Source organism: Chrysemys picta, chromosome 1 (genome assembly GCF_011386835.1).
Source record: "Chrysemys picta bellii isolate R12L10 chromosome 1, ASM1138683v2, whole genome shotgun sequence".
Taxonomy (NCBI): domain Eukaryota; kingdom Metazoa; phylum Chordata; order Testudines; family Emydidae; genus Chrysemys; species Chrysemys picta.
The window spans coordinates 32,668,669-32,690,059 of record NC_088791.1 but is presented as its reverse complement, the minus strand read 5'-3'; the positions used below and the strand labels follow the sequence as shown (position 1 = coordinate 32,690,059).

General features: G+C 40.2%; 1 protein-coding gene across 10 annotated transcripts in view; it reads right to left on the bottom strand.

The window, feature by feature from the left end:
* TBC1D22A (TBC1 domain family member 22A) overlaps positions 1-21,391 on the bottom strand; it is a 438,695-nt gene that overhangs the window by 340,336 nt on the left and 76,968 nt on the right. For all 10 annotated transcript variants that reach the window (XM_065554788.1, XM_065554749.1, XM_065554783.1 and 7 more), the window contains 2 exons: positions 15,875-16,003; positions 10,722-10,784 (listed from right to left, as the gene is read on the bottom strand). In XM_065554788.1, coding sequence (XP_065410860.1) covers positions 10,722-10,784; positions 15,875-16,003 — 192 coding nt within the window. The remainder of the gene's footprint in view (positions 1-10,721; positions 10,785-15,874; positions 16,004-21,391) is intronic.

Here is a 21,391-nt window from a genome sequence, read left to right as displayed (position 1 = left end):
CATGGAAAACTCTTTGGCCACACCAAGATAATAAGAATGCAACAAAAATTATGGATTGCCTTTTTATAACTCAACCCCCTCCATTTTTAAAAACGAAATATTACAGTCTGTTCTTTCATGCACACTGTGCAGATTAAATAATTAACCTGTTGGAAAAACTAGACAGTAAAATGTCATATCTAGATTAATTATCAATATCCATTTAACACTCATGTCTCTAGCTGTATTATTCTAAATCAGAAACCTATGGTAGCAGAACAGTTATATTGTTACAATCTATTATGTAAATTTGTATTTGGACACTTTTTGCCCTTTGGGAAAAAAACAGAAATCTAGGAAAGTAAATCAATAATATGCCAGGCATCACAGATCACCAAATACTGTAGTAGAGAGTCATCTTTTACCTTAGACACAACAAAGTACACTGAAGATGAAACTATTTCTAGCTCTTAGAGACTTCCACTTCCCTCTGACTTTATAACTAGAAGGGTAGTAGTCCACTGTAGAATGGAGCCCATCCATGAAGTATAAGTAAGTCTCATTTCTTTACTATTTGAAGTGTTACTTGCAAAGTCTTTTTGGAATATTTTATTTCCTTTGCAGTACCAAATACTGCCAAAAAAGAAAAAGAAAAAAAGTTACCTGAGCTCCTATCCAATTTAGCTTGGCTAAGAATAAGGCCATATAATACATTTTGCTGAAGTAGATAAAAATATCTTAATTCTATCTCAAATTCACATTTAAAAATTGTGGTGTTTTAAAACAGAGGCTTAATTAATAATTTAAAAATAAATACACACACGCTGTGTAGCAGGCATTTCAGATGGGATACTGCATATAATTTACCTTCCCCTATGACAGTTAAATTTTTAGACTAATCAAGTTAAGGTGTCCCTTTAACATTTTTCCCTAAATATTTTATTGATATATCTTTAGCTTTGAGTCAATAGGGCCCAGTCCTATTTAACATATTCATAAACGATCGGGAAAAAGGGGTAAACAGTGAGGTGGCAAAATTTGTAGATGATACAAAACTATTCAAGATAGTTAAGTCCCAGGCAGACTGCAAAGAGCTACAAAAGGACCTCACATAACTGGGTAACTGGGCAACAAAATGGCAGATGAAATTTAATGTTAATAAATGCAAAGTAATGCACATTGGAAAACATAATCCTAACTATACATATAAAATGATGGGGTCTAAATTAGCTGTTACCACTCAGGAAAGAGATCTTGAAGTCATTGTGGATAGTTCTCTGAAATCTTCCACTCAATGTGCAGCGGCAACCAAAAAAACGAATAGAATGTTGGGAATCATCAAGAAAGGGATAGATAATATGATATTTTCTATCATATTGCCTCTATATAAATCCATGGTACGTCCAGACCCTGAATACTGCGTGCAGATGTGGTCGCCCCATCTCAAAAAAGATATATTGGAATTGGAAAAGGTTCAGAAAAGGAGGCGGGGGGAATCTCCGTATGAGGAGAGATTAATAAGACTGGGACTTTTCAGCTTGGAAAAGAGGCAACTAAGGGGGGATATGATAGAGGTCTATAAAATTATGAGTGGGATAGAGAATGTAAATAAGGAAGTGTTATTTACTCCTTCTCATAATACAAGAACAAGGGGCCACCAAATTAAATTAATAGGTAGCAGGTTTAAAACAAAACACAAGAAAGTATTTTTTCACACAATGCACGGTCAGCCTCTGGAACTCCTTGCCAGAGGGTGTTGTGAAGGCCAATACTATAACGGGGTGCAAAAGGGAGCTAGATAGATTCATGGAAGATTACCTATTAGCCATGATGGGCAGAAATGGTGTCCCTAGCCTCTGTTTGCCAGAAGCTGGGATTGGGTGACAGGGCATGGATCACTTGATGATAACCTGTCTGTCCATTCCCTTTGGGGCACCTGCCATTGGCCACTGTCAGAGGACAAGATACTGGGCTTGATAGACCTTTGGTCTGACCCAGTATGGCCGTTCTTATGTAAAACAAATCTTTGCAACAATTTACTTTTGACATTCGATTTTTTTTTTAAACCTTCCCTTGACCCAAACACTTATTCTTGGTCCATCACAAACCTTCCTTTTCATAAAAATGCTTGAGAGAATAGTTTTCAGCCCTCTAGTGTCTTTTTTATGCAAAAATATCCTCAACTGATTTCAATACTTGTTCATTGTTGGATACAGTACTGAAACTGCTCTCATACATTTAAATTAGTGACTATTTTTTTCTGCTACTTTTTTCCCTATCCCCTTCCTCATTCTCCTCAACTTTAATGCTGTCTTCACTACTTTTCCACAAAGATACAGTTGAGCTGTGCAGGAGGCAGAGCCTTCTTGGGGGCCAGTCCAAGATTGTGGAACACATTCCCACCGGAAATAAGGATCATCACAGACTTCAATACCTTGCATTCCAAGTGCAAGCCACACTTCTTTGACCTCTCTAATACACACAGAGCACATTAAAAAACGGTACCAAAATAACACACAATCCAATCCTGTTGGAAAGAGAAAGAGATGGACCCATGCATGACAGACATCAGTTACATCATTTAATGCACTACTGGAAGGTACTCAGATTACGATGATAGAGGTATAAGAACCTATACAGAATTACAACCAAGGGCTTCTCTACAGAAACATTTAATTCACAGCAAGCTGGCATGTCAATCTACCCCTCACTACCCTGCAGCGAATTAGCTTTCCATGTGGACCTTGCTGACATGCATTAACAGTTGGTTAATGCACTTTGATCTAGTCCTGTTTCAAAGCAGACTGAGTATTCAATCCTGAGTTTTGAAATACAGTTGGCATGGCTATAAAAATTAGAAATTAAGTTTTATTGAACCATGCCATTGTTATCTTTGAATCAAAGTAGAAAATATATGCCAATGCGGTTAAAATTTGTTAAAAGCTCACACTATTATAATATGAGGAGAGAGAGTCAATTATTCAAAACAATTCCTCATTTGAACTATATAACCTGCCAAAAAATAATCAATCATCATCACCATTACCACCACCACCACCACAAAAATTAAGAACTAAAAGTCAAAACACTGGCCTACAAACTAGCTATCACACAGTATGTACCAACTCAATACCACAAATTCTAAAACTGGAAAAATATTAGTATAAGATGCCACAGCATTTGCTCTTTTTAGATTTACATGACAGTATTAAAATGGTAGTGCACTTTTATAACATGAAATGATTTCCTGTTCAGTTTGTAATTTACACTTCAAGTATTACATTTGTTAGAAAATAGGAATGTATCAACAGTTCATCCACCTCATTAGAATTATATTAATTTACATTCATCTTTATCTTGTCCTCAAATCACTGAACAGTAGGTGACTTGCTAGACAGGAGGTGACTTGTGCATAAAACATTTTAATTTGAATTGGTTTAATTTGAATTGTGTTAAGGAGTTTTTTCTCTCCCCTCCAAATCATAGTTTTCTCAAATCAAAACCTTGTAGCTAAAACAGATCTTGAACTGCTGTATTTGACTCTAATGGCTACACTAACATTGAAGGTAATTCTATGTTTATATTGAAACCACCACAATTATTTTTTGCACGTGTGACCCTGCAATTGTTCAACACTAAGATAGAACAAAATACTTTCAAAACACTAAGGTTCTGATCCAGCATGTGGTATAGTTCCACTGACTTCAGTGAGACCACTTTTACATGCTTACAGTGGCACACCTACTTCAGTGTTTCACTGGCTCAGGGCCTAACTCACAGGCACATTAAATTATAAGGAGCAATCCTGGACTGGCAGAGTAAAAGATTAGATAATTTTTCATACCGCAGTTTCTTCTCTGAAATAAAATGATCTAAGTTTTACAAAACTGTAGTAGGTTAAATAAAAAAAATTCCTGTAAAATCATTTACAATAAAAATATTTTCAATATTTGATCTCTGGAAACAGTAGTGCAGATATAATATAGGGATAGTTCAAATGTTTAATATTTATCTTGCTATATCCCATTGTCTATTGCACAACCTTTTGGGTTTTAATCTGTCCCCATCTTTTCCCAAGAACCCTTTCTCTGAGCTTTTTTAAAATTCCTTTTCCTTCATCCCCATATGTGTTATCTAAATTCTTGCTCCACTCCTTTGTCCATATCCTCTGTCTTTATCCTATGGTATCTGTTTTGTTTTACTCTTCTCCTCGCTCCTTCTCTTCACTGAAATAAGTGGGGAGTTAAATAAAACAGGATATAGAATTGGGACTCCTCCTCTAACCTGGGATGTCTGGTTACCCTAAACTAAAGCAGAGCTGGTAGACTGCTGATCAAATCGCATAGGAGAATGGTAAAAATAGGAAGATGAAAGGTCCCCCAGACACCCTGCCAATTTCCTTCCCAGTACCCAAAACCGGGGGATCTAATGAAAACCATAGCATACTGGGAATAATACCTCAACTAGAAGGTAGGAAAGGTGGGGCAGTGCCTTAAATACAGTTGGGGGTGGGGGCATGTACGAAAGCCAACTTGCTTCTCAAACACACGCCACTCATTGGCCAATGGGTGACAGGAAGTGCTCAAGAAAGCTCTCCCATTTCCCAGACAAGATCTCTGCATGTGCTCTAGGATGGGAAGGGAAGGAATAAATGGAGGGTAAAGGCACCAGTACAGGTGAGCATGCTTTCCACTCCATTCCTTGGGACTCCAGAGATTGGCCATGTACCTGCCATTCAGACACCCACCTCTGTGGAGAGAGGACATTTGACTGGTGCAGCAAGGAGGGGGATTTTGTGAACTGTAGCCAATTTGCTATCAAATGAGCCCAAAGGTGGAAAAATGAATTGAGATAAGTAAACACAAAAACTCACAAAAATGTGTCCTATTGCCAACTTTATTATAGGTGGAGCTGGTAGCACCACCTATTAAGGTTGCCCAACTCCTCCCATTACAAGTCCCTTTTTCAGTTGCAAAATTTGCCAAGTTTAATCATTTTAACTGAAATTTAACATATCAGCTATGCATACATTAGGCTGGATTCCCTCCCCAATTTCAGCCATTTCCAAGAAAGAGGCTAGGGAAATAACATGCTTTTTCCCCACTTTAAAAAAAAAATGCATCCACTAATTTTGCGTGCCCACTTAGAGATTCCTAGGACGTGATTTTTCAGAATACTTCGCATTCTACAAAACTTCATATGTTTAAAACACAGCTCCCATTGACTTCACTTCCAATTATGAGTGTTCAGTGCTGCTGCAAATCAGATCCTAGGGTCTCAAGCACCCCAAAAATGAGGAAAACACAATTAGGGACCATCTGTGAAGTCTGATTTAAAAGACCAAGCTAGCATCACAAGGGAACGCTGTGACAGAAGCAGGAATAGAATCTATTTCACCAAGGCAGCATTCAACTGTCTTAGCCATGAGACCAGTTGTGTTAACACAACAGAATCTTCCTTCTCTTCCTGCAATGTCCTACCTCATTTCACTACACATCTGCCAATTACTACAACAAAAAGGCAGTGGTCCAATGGACAAAGGCCTCCTTCACTCCACAGCCCTCATTCATCTCCAAAGCAGGTCCATCCTGTGAAGCGAATGAGGCAAGGGTCCAAGCAGAAAAAAAAAATAAAAAAAGATTGTATAATACATATGTACAGGGGGGCCAAATCAAAGATGTGTGGGTAACCATAATTTTAGCATTTCCTTATTTTGAGCGCTTAACTTTGTAATCTTAATTATGTTTTTTAACATAAGCTTTTGTGTAATACACACAGCAATTTTTTTTAATCTGCTGAACAACCTTTCACAAGAGAATAAGGGAAAATCTACAGAAAACCAAAATTGATATGGTGATGCTGTATAAAAGGGAAAGTGACCATCTACACTAAATGTGGTCACAACTTTTACAACATTGTGATAAATCTTGTACAAAGAATGCCTTGTGAGGTATCATTGAAAAGGTTATGATCTACTGTATATTATCATCTCATTACAATGGATGTATTGACACTGTGCATGGAGTTCTGAAATTTTGCTGTAAGTTTGTGACTCAAACACGTTCTGGTCTGAGAAATGCCCACAAGTTAGCACTTTAGAAATAACAAAGGAGCTGTAAATAAGGATGTCTCTACATCAACTCCAAAAACACCTCAGATGACAACATGTAAGCAAATGTGCAAGCTAAAATGTGCAATTCGTATGAAGTGCTGGTGGACGAGCACGTAGGGCGTTGGAACTGTGTGTCCCAGCACTTAGGCAATGGACTACCTAACCCCATGACACAGCTGATTTTTCCAGGAAAGGGGGCCAACATATAAAAGGTGGGAACAAAAGGCCCCTGGCCACCTCTTTCCTACCACATCTCTCTGGACTGTGGAACTCTGACAAAGGAAATTTTGAACAAAGGACTGAGGTCCCCAGAACCATTCTGGGAAACAAGAGAGACTTATAGAAACAAGCAGATACAACATCCCTGCTAGCATTTTGGATTTATAAACTCTAATTCATCTGTAATGTACTTTACTAGCTTTAACCTCTGAAAGAACTCATCTCTTTTCTTGGTAAGCTAACTAAAGATTTATTAACTAAGGATTGGGTACAGCAAGGGTAGACAACCTATGGCACACATGCCAAAGGCGGCACGCGAGCTGATTTTCAGTGGCACTCATACTGGCTGGGTCCTGGCCACCAGTCTGGGAGGGGGCGCTCTGCTACTGGCCTAGGGTCCCAGCCGCCAGCCCGGGGCTCTGCAGCCGCCCCAGCCATGGCCCACTGGCGTCAGCCTCGGGCAGTGAGGGGTGCACACAGGGGCAAGAGGGGGCGCAGCTCAACACCCCCACTTTAAAAATTGTTCCAGCTCCATTGTACGGGATATTTTAAAGTTCTGATTTGCTGCTTACATCACTATTACACGACATGAAACAGCGCACTGCGTTTGACGTTGTGCGTGACGTCTGTCACGATTTTTTTTTTCCACTGTAAGTTGAGGGGTATATTTGATAAAATGTCAGCTCCTAAGAAAGCAAAGTTAGATGTCCGTTCATTTCAGCCTTTTTGGACGGACATTTGGATTCATTCAAAAGAAGGACCCTGCTGTTTGTGCTTTCTGTTGTGAAAGCTTTGTTTATCACACATCAAGTGTTAAACAACATTTTCAAACGAAGAGAAAACCTTTCTTGACAAAGCAGACAAGACTGAAATCAAAAAGGCAGTAGCATGATATGAGAAGCAAAGCAGTCTTTTTAAATGCTTACGTGTAAATAAAAAACAAGCCACAAAAGGCAGATATAAGATTGCACAGTGCATTGCAAAAAGCAGAAAGTGGTTTACAGATGGGAAATATTAAAAAAAAAATTTCATCAGTTCAAAGGTTTGGTCAATGATTTGCCAAATAGGATCATATCTTTATAAATAAAAGAACTGCCTGTCTCTGCCAGAACAATTGAGAGACACATAAGCGAAATGGCAGAAAACATTAACGAAAAGCACACAACTGCATTAAAAGACACAGCAGTGTTTAGCGTTGCAGTTGATGAGAGCGTGGATATAAATGATGTTCCACGTTTGGTAGTTGTTGAAGGATATTGTGCTGCCAATGAAATCCAAGAGGAACTTCGTTGCCTAAAACCCCTGGATGGTACAACAAAGGGGGAAGATATCGTGGAAAGTTTTGTAAACCATTTTGAAGAATGAGGCATTGACATCAGAAAAATATTGTGTGTGACAACAGATGGTGCTCCTGCCGTGGTCGGAAAACAGAAGGGATTTGTAAAGTTACTTGAAGATCAAATTGGCAGCCCGACAGTCAAATTTCACTACATCAACCATCAAGAAAATCTGTGTGCTAAAATTTCTAATTCAGAGCTTAATAATGTGATGAATACAGTGGTGCAAATTGTGAATTTCCTTGTCGCTCGATCTGCTTTGACTCAGACAGTTTCAAGCACTGCTAGAAGAGATGGTCAGTGCTTATAACGACATTCCACTTCACAGCAACATTCGGTGGCTAAGTCGTGGCAAGGTTTTGGTGTGCTTTGTAAACTGTTTTGATGCAATCAAAGCCTTTTTGTCGGAAAAAAGGCAAAACTACCCCGAACTGGATGATGACAAATGGCTGTGTAAGCTCATGTTTCTAACTTACATCACCGCTCACCTAAACAAACTCAACCTCTGTCTCCAGGGTGCAGAGCAAACAGTTCTGGATCTTTATGAAGCCTGGAAGGCATTTGTGGTAAAAAAGCAGTTTTTTCTCAGGATATTCAAACTTCGACTTTCTGCTACTTCCAACAAATAAAAGAGCTATCAACACATTGCACTGTCAGTGTCAATGAGATTGGAATGTACATGAAAGAACAGGAATCAGAATTTTCTGACAGATTTCAAGCCTTCCAGCGATTTGGCCAATGCTTTCTTTTCTAATTAAACCTGAAAAGTGCAACGAAAGCGACTTGGATTTGTCTGTATTTCAGTGGATGGGTGTTGAAGATTTTGAAATGCAGCTCATTCAATTAAAAAGCTCAGAATTGTGAGCATCAAAGTTTGGAGTTCTGCGGAGTGCACTTGAAGCTACCGAGAGAGATCATGGGGCCTCTATTCTGACCTGCTGGACATCCCTGCCAGTGAAATTTAACTGTTTGAAGAAAATTGTATTTACAATGCTTTCAGCATTTGGATCCAGATACCTGTGTGAACAGGTATTTTCACACATGAAACCTGTCCTCTGTCCCTCTCGGAGCCGGTTCACAACCAATCACTCAGAAGCCTGTGTGCAGCTTAAAATATCCAAATATGTGCCAGACATTGGAAAACTCAGCAAGAAAAAGCAAGGGCAAGGATCACACTAAATTGATAAGATCTGTATTTTAATTTAATTTTAAATGAAGCCTCTTAAACATTAAGAACCTTATTTACTTTACATACAACAATAGTTTAGTTATATATTATAGACTTATAGAAAAAGACCTTCTTAAAATGTATTACTGGCATGCGAAACCTTAAATTAGAGTGAATAAATGAAGACTCGGCACACCACTTCTAAAAGGTTGCCGACCCCTGGGGTACAGCATTATTTTTGGTATGTGATCTGAAGTATCTTTTGACCTAGGTAAGTGACTAGCCGCCTGGGCCTGGAAGAACCTAATGTGTGGCGAATTTGGTATTAATAACCTTTTGTCGTGAAGTCCACTTTGCCTGGGTGGTTATAAGTGGCTGGAATGCCCAAGGATACTGTCTGTACTCGGTGGTAAAACTAGTATAGAGGTCCAGCAGTGAACCTTTATTGCTGGCTTGGTGAAATCAAATGATAGAATATACCACCAGTTTGGGATGTCTGCTCTATTTTCTGACAGTCTGCCCTGAGTTTGGCTCTCTTAGTTGTGACCCATTCCAGATACGGTGACAGATATACCTGCTATAAAAATTACTTTAAGTGGAATAAAAACAAGATCTGCAAGTGAGTTAGTAGTCACATTCAAGTCTTGGTGCACCAGCAATTATAAAACAAGTGGGCATGGTGTTATTCCAAGTGTTCACATGTAATTTCTTGCCTTAAAACTCCTCCCCTCCCCCCCAAAAACTTGAGTGACATCGCACAGTAAAGAATGCTTCTACTTTGAAACATGACTAAAATGGCATTGTAGGCATTCCATATCAAATGTGCTCAGTTTACAAGTAAAAAAATATTTGGAATTTTAAATTTTATTTTGGGAGGTATGATGCATTTTGGGGAAGAGCAGGGGATGGGGTTGAGAAGAGTTTACTAGGTTTTGTTACTTGTTTTTAACTGTCAGGCCTGCTAATCCAACTTGGACTCAAAGACAAACTGAATTCCTTCCCTCACATATCACCATTAGTAATAGAGGTCTTCCAGATAAAATTAAGCCCTCAATTACAACCTGTGTAACCCCTCCGTCTTCAGACTATGCACTCACAACAGATGCTGTGCAAGAACAGAATTCAGCTCACTCAGTGTTAGCTTTGAAGTGCTAACTGAAATAAAAAGAAAAAAGGCATTTTTTTTTCACGAAAGTAAATTGATATGTTTTTTCCATATACGCAGGGAGCAGACCCGTTGAATAAAAAGATCCCATGTTTTTAGTCCGTTTTCAAGTACAACACTTATGTTTAGGCCAAAAATGTCCACTGTAAAGATTTTAAGGAGTTCAAAGGAATACTTGTATTCCATGATAACATTTATAAACCTGCAAACAGCAACTAAAAAGACTTCAACAGTGAAGAAAAAACAAGTATTTAGACCTCATATATAGCAATCTATTTTATGTTTCTAATTAAAATTTGTAAGAGTACAACACTATGTATGCATGTAGTATTTAAGTACTACAGACAGAACAGCTTTAAATTACTGGGGGGGGGGGGAAAACCAGAGACATTAATAACTAAAACAAACCAAAACTAACCTAGGAGGAGGAACAGCAACCAATAATGCAAGAGAATGAAATACAAAAAAGCAAATAGAAAAACTCAAACACATTGGGGCTCAGTCCAGATGACCCCATTCACCCCTTTGACCTTTCACTGGCGTTCTCATTTTTTCAATATTATTCTCAAGCTGCAACTATATCACGTCTCTATATTGATTATTTGCTTTTCAAGCATTGTTCTCAAGCCAAGATGGCAATCATATGTATAATGTAATTACTACTAAAAAATATAGCCAGTCTGGGAGTACTAAGAAATTAAATTATCTAAACAGCTAAAATTACTTGACAACAATTCTTACCTCTGTTACTTTGGGTTGAAGTCTTAAAGATTCAGGATTCATACGAGGGATATCTATGTGAATCTAATTAAACAAACATTTTAGAAAAAAAATCAGTAAGTACATACAATTTATTTTTTAACATTATTGAACTTTCATTTTTTCTTGACTGTTTTTGTTAGAATATGTCTATAACCAGAAATGTATCCTGAGACCCTATTCTGCCATCATTTAGAATGGTGGCCTTTAAAAGCTTTCTAGGGCCTGGTCCTCACTACATAGTTAGGTGGATGCAAGGCAGTTTACATCGACCTAGTTGTGCATATGTCTCAAATTGATCTTCCACTGCTGTAAATACTCCGTTATGTTAGCACTGTAACACCATCGTAACTCCCTGAACAGCGTTGAGCCACAGTCAATGTACTTAGGTCAATAAATGGTGACTATAGACACTGCATTACTTAGGTCAACCCCATCCTCCAGCAGCTTGACAATGCCCCACACCAACCACTTTGGTTACCATTGTGAACACCACTGCCCAGGAGTCATACAGAAGCCCCCCCTTCCCTTTAATGTCTAATTAATTTTTTTAATTAGTTTTCCTGATTGCCTGGCTAGCACACCTAGCAGCTCTCCATTGTTAAGTGCAACAGCCCAGCTGACCATGCTAGCTACGCATTCCAGACACGCTCCTGCCTATAACAGACAGGAGATATTGGATCTCCTGGGCATGTGGAGAGAAGAGGCTCTGCAGGCACAGATCCGATCCAGTGGCAGAAACATTGACATCTACGAGCAGATTGTTATGGTGATGCAGGAGAAGGACTACAGCAGGGATCATCAGCAGCGTCACATGAAAGCCAAAGAGCTGCGACAGGCATACAAGAAAGACAAATCGATCCAATGCTGAGTCCCAGATATGCCACTTTTAAAAAGAGCTGCATGCCTTTCTCAGCAGAGACCCTACCATCCGCAACAGTACCATGGCTACCTGCAAGGAGCTTGAGTCACAAGCCCCTGCTGTAAACAGCAAGGAGAAGGAGGTGGTGGGGTATTTGTTTTACAATTGCATGGGTTGGGTTTCTTTTTTTTAAACACTGATTTTGTTAGGGAATAAAATTCTATTATTTGGAATACAGTTCATCTTTATTAGTTCACAACATATGCTGCCAAGTGCTCAGCAGTTCTGAAAGCAATCAGTTACCCTTTATTGCACAACGTGAGACAGCTCATAGGATCATTCACAAACAAAATTAATAGTTGCATTGACAATGTAAAACTGCGACATGTACCGCAATCATCACATGATTCCTACCAGCCACAAAAGAGCACATTACAGCACCATATACTATTCTGTCTCACTGTTAAAATGGTCTTTCAAAGCCTCCCTGAGCCGTATAGCTCCACGTTGAGCTCTTCTAATAGCTTTTGTACCTGGCTGCTCAAATTCAGCAGATAGCTACTCGGCTCCTGCCCTCCACTCCGGCAGACACTTTTCTCCCTTTGCTTCACAGATATTATGCAGGACACAGCAGGCAGCTATAACCATTGGATATTTTTCTCACTGAGGTCCAATCTTGTGAGTAAATTACACCAGTGACACAGGTGCCAACTCCTTGTGTGATCCAGGCCTGGAACACACACGGGGGGTGGGGGGAGGAGAGAAACAGTGGATGCTCAGCACCCACCAGCCATAGCTGATCAGGGGCACTGCCAAATAGCTTGAAAAGAAGAACAACAAAAATGATTACAGGTCCTGAAAACATGACCTATGAGGGAAGATTGAAAAAAAAACACAACGGGGGTGTGGGTGGGGGGGAGACTTGATAATGGTTTTCAAGTACATAAAAGATTGTTACAAGGAGGTGGGAGAAAAATTGTTCTCTTTAACATCAGAGGATAGAACAAGAAGTAATGCGCTTAAATGCACCAAGGGCAGTTTAGGTTGGACATTATGAAAAAACTTCCTAACTGTCAGGGTGGTTAAGAACTGGAATAAAATTGCCTAGGGAGGTTGTGGAATCTCCGTCATTGTCTAACCTGCTCATACAAAACCTCTAATCACCTGTCATGGATGGTCTAGATCAGGAGTAGGCAAACTTTTTGGCCCGAGGGCCATATCAGGGTGACGAAACTGTAAGGAGGGCCGGGTAGGGAAGCCTGTGCCTCCCCAAACAGCCTGGCCCCCGCCCCCTATCCGCCAGCTCCCACTTCCTGCCCCCAGACTGCCACCCTCAGAATCCCTGACCCATCCAATCCTACCCCTGTTCACTGTCCCCTGACCGCCCCCTCCTGGGACCCCCTGCCCCTAACCGCCCCTCAACCCCATATCCAACCTCCCCTGCTCCCTGTCCCCGGGACTGTCCTGACCCCTATCCACACCCCCACCCCTGACAGGCCACCCGGGACTTCCACACCTATCCAATACTTAGTCCTGCCTTGAGTGCAGAGGACTGAACTAAAAGACCTCTCAAGGTCCCTTCCAGTCCTACGATTCTATCACTATTTTAAACAATGTGCCAGACAAGAAGGAACTTTTGGGACAAATGAAATTAAGTGGATTTCCTAGGAAATGCTAGAGAGAATACAAATTCACACCTCTGGACCTAACCTTCTGAAACTCTGACCTGAGGTGAAACCAATTGTCTGCTGATTATCTGAAGATCAACGCCCCAAGCTGCATAAAGTAGAGACTCGGGGCATGTCTACACATAGAGTGCTGCTGAAGCAGAGCTATATCGATGCAACTGCGCCACCAAAATACATGTGGTGAAGACACTATGCCAACGGGAGAAAGCTCTCCCGTCAGCATAATAAAACCACCTCCACGAATGCTGTGCCACAAGCGGTTGTGTTGGTGTAACTTATGTTGCTAGGGGGGTGGTTTATTCAGACCCCTGAGCGACAAAATTTATGCCAACACAGGCTGTAGTGTAAACAGCCTCAGATTCATGACTGAGCTTATTGTAACCGCAGAAAAACATTTTGGTGGGGTTTGAAGGACTTATCACCTGCCAGAGCCCTTGTTAGAGTTGAGAGTGATCTCTAGTAAGTTTATTAGCTTAGCATGCATGTAGGTTCTTTCATCGTTTTTCTCTCTAATATTTTCACCTTCAGAATAAATATGCTTCCTTAGAAAGGGCTGCATGGTACTTTGTAACTCTGGGCAATTATGCTGTTTATAGTCTCTGAGGAGAAAGTAAAGTGCAGATGCAGGCCGCCTAGCCCATCTGGCTTGCTAAGCAACTCAGTGTGGGCAGGAACCAGTGTAGCCTGGAAAGACCCCGTTTAGGAGGGAAAGAGGTTGATTTCTGCCCAAGAGAGGTGAAGTCCGATAAGCCAGGAGCCTAAAAGTGGGTAATCTTGCTGGACCAAGAAGGGGGATATAGAGATGCAGTTGCCCTGAACTGTGACATACTGTTTTTTAATTTTAAAATACAATCTCCTGTCATCAACAAAACATGTACTTGTATCTTTCTCCTGCTCTTTTAACATAAGCCACCAAGTTTCAAAATAGCCAAATCAATTCTTTCATAAAATATTTCCAGTGTTTGTCCTTTTGGCAGGGTGAGGTGCAGGGGCAGGGAGGAGAGAAAGAGGGAAGATGAGACACAGACAGCCTATCTAGGTTTTTACAGCCTTCTCTGGTACCTAAGGCTTTGCCTACACCAGCACTTTTGTTGGTTAGGGGTGTGAAAACACATAGCCCTGACACACAGTTTCACCGACAAAAGCGCCGGTGTGGACAACGCTGTGTCATTGGGACATCCTCTTCCACCAACATCGCTACTGCTACTTGTTGGGGGTGGTTTAATTATGCCAGCAGGACCGGCCGGCATAAAGCGGCTACACAGGAGGCCTTACAGCAGCACAGTTGCAGTGGTACAGCTGTGCCATTGTAAGGTCCAGAGTGTAGACATAACCTATGTTCCTGTGAACTAGTCATATGGGCATATGCCCCCCTAGTGTCTAATCAATCTTCCACAACCCCAATGCGTCCCAAAAATCTCAAATCCTTTAGTGGTAAAAATAGAACGCACTGATCATCCAAAAATTGTGGAAACCCTGCATGTAGAATCATCATTTGGTAGCTTTTGGTGAATATGATTGTTTCATTTATCACATGTCCTATGGGGATACGTTAAAAGCACTTAGCTCATACTCCTCAACTCCTCTTCTCCCCTCCCCTGCCCATTAATTTCTTTACTTTCGTTGAAGTAGCAGTCAATTTCAAGTCCTCTATTCTAATGCTATAGTGCCACTTCAAAGCATTCGGAAAAGCGACTTTGGGAACACTGGGGAATAATCTAAAGACTCAACTGGAAAAAAACTGGAAGAATGAATGTTGAACTGGGAAGAAAGAAGTTAGCTGAAGGTCCCAATTTGAACTGGAATTAATATCAGAAATTAGTCTGTATTGTAAAACTGGTGTTCACTGGGGAAAGAAAAAAGCCTACAGTTGCAGATCTACCCTATTACAGTAACTATGTTAATGGCTAGACCAACCCTGTTAAGGGGCAGCAGGTCTGCCTGCTCTTCTGGGGAGAATGTGAAGTATGACATGTATCTGTCGGAGCATACAGTCCCCCCAGCTATGCCACTGGGTGCACTGGGGAGCAGAGTCTCAAAACTCCGCCTTCTCCCACTCCCACCAGTGGTGCCGAAACAGGGGAGTCCCATCACTTTTAAAAGCGGGAGGGCTATGCGAGTGGAGTCCTGGGGGAAGGGACTGCCCGGGAGCGAAGCCACAGGGGGAAGGGGCCACGCTGTTCCCTCCCCCCCATTAGGGAGCTTCTGCCACTCTTGATTCTCCCAGCCCCATGAAATGGGGAAGCTTTCTGAAGCCTGTTTCCCCTCATGTGCAGGAAGTGATAATGTTGCATACCAAGTGCCCTAAATGATTTAATATCTTGATATTTAATGTTTTACAATCAAAGAAATAAATTAAAAATGTTCTAAATTACAGATTAAAGATGCTCAATATTACTGAACAGTCTTTGCTAGTTGTAATTGTGGTAAAGCACAAAAACAATTATTGAACATATGGCTAAACAAAAATATCCTTCTGCTTATCTATGAAGTAGTAATAAAGCAATATAGAATATACTGAATATGTTATTGAAAATATTTTTCATTTTTCACGTACGTTAAGAGTTTTCAATAAGCTACTCTACCTGTCTGTATGTGTCTTGATGATTTTCATCATTTCTGGAGTCATAATATTGTTCAATAAAAGCAAAATACTCTTTTCGTTTTCTCTGTAAAGTGCCTTCTCTTCGGTCCACATTGGCAGGAAGGTAACCCTGAAAATAAGGGAAAAAAATCATTTTGATCATCAGATTTTTACAGGGATATGAAAGCTACAGTTCAATATGAAATTTATATTTCAAACTTTTTCAGATAAAAATAGTTATTCCGTTTTTTTTAAAAGCAGAAATAGGTTGCAGCCCAAAATAAATTCTCTAATTAACTTAGAACAAATGTATACAAGACACTGAATTCTTTATTACTTTAAACACCTGGGGTTTGGGAGCAGGGGTAAGAGGGTGTTCCATTTAACTGCTACCAGATATTCCTCACTCTGGTGGCTTGATGCTTGCAGCAATTTCTATGATCAAAATTTTGGATGCCCAGTATGATGAGATGACCAGAAAATCATACTCAGCTAAATGGGAAACAGTTAGGCCTTGAAAAAGAACAGTTCATGTCTGCATTATATATCGCAGTAAAGTTATTACATACGGCAGTGTCTCCCAAACTTGGGACGCCGCTTGCGTAGGGAAAGCCCCTGGCGGGCCGGGTCGATTTGTTTACCTACCACGTCTGCAGGTCCAGCCGATCGCAGCTCCCACCGGCCGCGGTTCGCTGCTCCAGGCCAATGGGAGCTGCTGGAAGTGGCGGCCAGTACATCCCTTGGCCCATGCCGCTTCCCGCAGCTCCCATTGGCCTGGAGCAACGAACCGCGGCCAGTGGGAGCCGCGATCGGCCGGACCTGCGGATGCGGCAGGTAAACAGCCCAGCCTGCCAGGGGCTTTCCCTACAGAAGCAGCGTCCCAAGTTTGGGAAACACTAACATACAGTGTTAACAGTGCAATCCTGTATGGATCTGAAAAGGTTAGAAGGGCAAGAACAAGTACTTTCACATGAAGAATCTTTCAACCAGTCCTTTGGTTTTTTTCCAGTTCAAACTGAACACAAAATACAACTTTAGACATTTTTACTTCAGAATGTGCATTTTTAAAAAACACGATTTAAGCATATTTTTTCTACAAGTAGTAATTATTCATCAAAAATGCAGAGCAGATGTTTGCCTTCCAAAAAGAAAACCACACAATAAGTTCATACAGAAAATAGTAATGCTAAAAGATTTTGTTAATTAGCAGATTTCAGTGTGGCCTAGGGTGGCCAACTTTCTAATTTGTGAAAACCAGACACTGAGCAGGAGAACCTCCCCGCCCCCTGCTCCACCTCTTTCCCTTGAGGCTCTGCACCCCACTCCTCTTCTCCCCCCTCCCCCACTGTCGCTCGCTGCTCTCTCCACCACTCTCACCCTGCCAGCTGAGCAGGGCTATAGGGGTGGAGAGGTGAGTGGGGCAGGATGTTGGAGAGAGAGCTGCACTCCTGGGATGGGGGGGGTCTGACTGGGACAGAGTGGGGGAGGGAGAGTCACGCTCCATGCGTTGGGTGGGTGAGTGAGGACAGACTGGGCAGGATGGGGGAGCCGCTGGTACCTCTCTCTACTGGAACCGTTCCTCAGTATTCCACTGCTCCTCCAGGCTCCAGCAGCACCTGCTGCTGTTCCTGCCCCTTGGGGGGGGGAGGCCGGTTACAGCAGCTAACCGGGCTTTTAGCATCCGGTCAGCAGTGCTGACGGACACTGTCAGGTTCCCTTTTCGATGGAAAACTGGATACCTGGCAAACCTGACAATCACACTGTGGCCCTTATTTTATTCCTTTCATTTCATTCATTTTTAAAAACCTGCATGCTACCTCTTTCTCATTCAAAATAGAAAAAAAAATGTACATATGCATATGCCCTTGCAGTCCAAATCATCTTAGAGCAGAACATATATTCAAACCCTTCAACATATTTCAGGGATTTTATTAAACTATTTCAAAACAACATGAAAGCCTTAAAATTCTTTTTTATGGCTACAGCTTCCTTTAAAAATTGATTCTCCTTTAGGATTAAGTAGTAAATATTAACAGCGACCTTGCTATGAAATATGGGCCCCTTCAAGTTCGGCATTTCTTGCTGGGAAGTCAGATCCGATCTAGATGGAGCTATGTGATTTTATATTAGCAGCTTCATGAGAAATCATATTTGTGCCACTTTAAACTCATCTCGCTGTGCCACAGACGATCCCCTCAGACAGAGGGTAACAACAGTCCCTTCATCTGGTGAGGCCTCATCTGGAATACTGTGTCCAGTTTTGGGCCCCACACTACAAGAAGGATGTGGAAAAATTGGAAAGAGTCCAACGGAGGGCAACAAAAATGATTAGGGGTCTGGAGCACATGACTTATGAGGAGAGACTGAGGGAACTGGGATTGTTTAGTCTCCAGAAGAGAAGAATGAGGGGGGATTTGATAGCAGCCTTCAACTACCTGAAGGGGGGTTCCAAAGAGGATGTAGCTCGGCTGTTCTCAGTGGTGGCAGATAACAGAACAAGGAGCAATGGTCTCAAATTGCAGTGGGGGAGGTCCAGGTTGGATATTAGAAAAACTATTTCACTAGGAGGGTGGTGAAACACTGGAATGCGTTACCTAGGGAGGTGGTGGAGTCTCCTTCCTTGGAGGTTTTTAAGGCCCGGCTTGACAAAGCCCTGGCTGGGATGATTTAGTTGGGAATTGGTCCTGCTTTGAGCAGGGGGTTGGACTAGATGACCTCTTGAGGTCCCTTCCAACCCTGATATTCTATGATTCTATGATTCATGCAGTATCTATCACTGCTTTCCATCCAAACTGATAGTTCAGGTCTCCAGCTAAGTGTTTTATGTAAACACATAACACTATATATCAAAGAAAACCAAAAATATGCCGTTATTTATAAACCTTCTTAAAAAACAAACCCTATGTCAGAAGATGTTTCCATAATTAGCAAATGGAATGCTTCTTGAATATTCAGGTGCATATAAAATGAATACTGGATGCTTTATACAGGAAGTCTAATTAAAGCAGTTGCAATTCAAACAAGCAATACTAGTATTTCGTTGGATTGCAAAGAAGACTGTTTCATCAATTCCAAATTTCACACAAATTGAGAAGAGGGGCTTTAAAAATTACTTCAGTAAGATGTCATTCTTAACCGAGATGGTTCTAAACTTAAAGCAAATTTGATACCAAGGACGTTGATATAAAAATGTTCACTATATAAACTCACACCACTCACCAGTATACAGAAATGAGATTAAATGCTGCATTTCTTGCCAGTACTGATAAAAATCTTTAAGTCTAATGAACACTTTCATATTTATTAACCAATAAGTTATTTTTAAAAATAGTTGTTAATCACGTTAGCCATAGATCGTCCTTAACAAACAAACTCCTGGCTTTCATCTTCAAATCTGTTATCGTAATGTATTAAGCCACAGCAAATGCAAATGACAATATAACTAAGATACTAAGCACAACACTACCATATTAAACGTTCATGTTAAATCCTACATACATTGCAATTATAAAGAATAATTTAGTTTGCAAATATTTATGCTTCATTTTGTAACAGTCTATTTCTTTGGATTTTTGTTTGTTTTGTTTCTTTTTTTAAAAAAGATAACATATTAAAAAGATAAAGAAAAAATCTCCAGCATTTTTGTAGAATATTAAGAATTGATCAATTATATATTATTCCTCCCCCTCCCACTAGTCAGAAAATTACAGTATTAACTTCAATTTATTTTTCTCTTTGTTCAATAGCAATTTTGTGATGGAAGCACTGAATCACTATTTTAAGACACGCAATGTTATTACAATTTGGTAAAGTCCTCCATTTTATGTACACTACAAATGTAACTTGGCATGAAGTATGGATGGCTTTAACACAAAACTAGGACACGGTGAGGGTGACTCACTACAACAGAACCCAAAGATGTATTGTTAAAAAAAATAAAATCCTATTTTAGGAGGTTATTAAAGTAAACATGATGTCTCCAGATCTTTCACCCCCACAACAGGTACCCATTTCACTGAGACCATGTCTTTTAAAATATGCAGACATATAGCTGGTTCCAGATATTTTAAATTATATCAGCATTTAGCCTCAAGATGCAGGCTCTCTGACATTTGACATCCTGTCTCAATGCTTTGTGTTAAGTTAAATATTGAATTCTGCCTTCCATTTATTTTCAACTGTTGAAAATTTTCTGTAGGATATGTTAGTCCCATTAGAAAAGAATTCATCTGATAGACCTAATTTCGTTGTCCCAGCAATACCAATATTTTTTCAGCAGTAGAGACTTTCTGCTGTTATTCAATATCAGAGATTGTGGTTATCTGTCAGTTGAACATGTCTGGTTTCCTTACAAATTTAAATGTTTAAAAATAAAACTTAAAGTCTAAATGTATCATCATGGCATAGACTGGTGGCAATTTAAATCTCTTTAACAATTCATTTCTATATTAATTTTATCTTTATTCCAAAGAGAAGAGTGCCAAAATAGTTCTGCTTGCTGTTTATTTATGTATGTAGCACTTAACTTCTTTATTGAACTTTAAGAATGGATTGTCTATTTTTATAAAAAGCATCACCTCTATTAGACATCATAGTGACAGTCCCTGAGCATTTTCTTGACTTCAAAACTATTTCCAATATGGAAAACATTTGAGACAGACACAGTAACATTACATAGCCAGAAGTTTAGTGAGAAGTCTCTCAATTTGTTAATTGCCTTTTAGGGTATTTGCCTTTAATGTTAGATTTACGAGATAAGGGGATCTTTCTCTGCCCCCAAACATATGATGGTTTGTATTTTTTAAAACCAGACTTCTGACCAATTCAAAAATACAATTGTTACCACTCCTCAGTTTAGTTCTTTGTTTAATGTTCTTCCTTTCCAAATGACCTGAATGGAAGTGAGTATACTTCGGTTTGATACTTTGTAACACCACCTCTACACAGTAGATAAAACAGGAAGTGAAGACTACAGTATCCAATTGATATTGCAGGGGGATTTATCACTAGATGAAAAGGAAATAACAAGACGACGACACAATTTGGTCAGTAAGATTAACATTCCTACCATGAGAAGAGGTATCATGAGATCTTTTGATACCATTAACGCTCAAGACCTTTGTTTTTTTATCACCTTCCTAAAAATGTAGTAGAGCATTGATTAAATACCAACTCCATGAGGAAAGTTACCGGCAGCATTCTTTGATGGTCTCCTGTCAAATAAGTGACCCAGGAAGACCCTACTTAGCTATTAGAACGCAACAAGACAGCCTTTAAAAAGCCCCCAACTACCCAAAAGCTATGTTCAAGAGCAGGGAGCCGACAAGAACTGCACCTGACAATCCAATTGGAATAGGTCCTACATGGGCACACAGCGGGGTGGAAGAGCTTTAACCCTGTTGAGGCATGTTCGGCCAAATTAACTAAAGATGTGAAATTAAAGCACATTAGATAAAGCACATTAAACTCATGTATAAGATAAAGCGAACTAAGACCACTTTACTTCTGAATTAGAGAG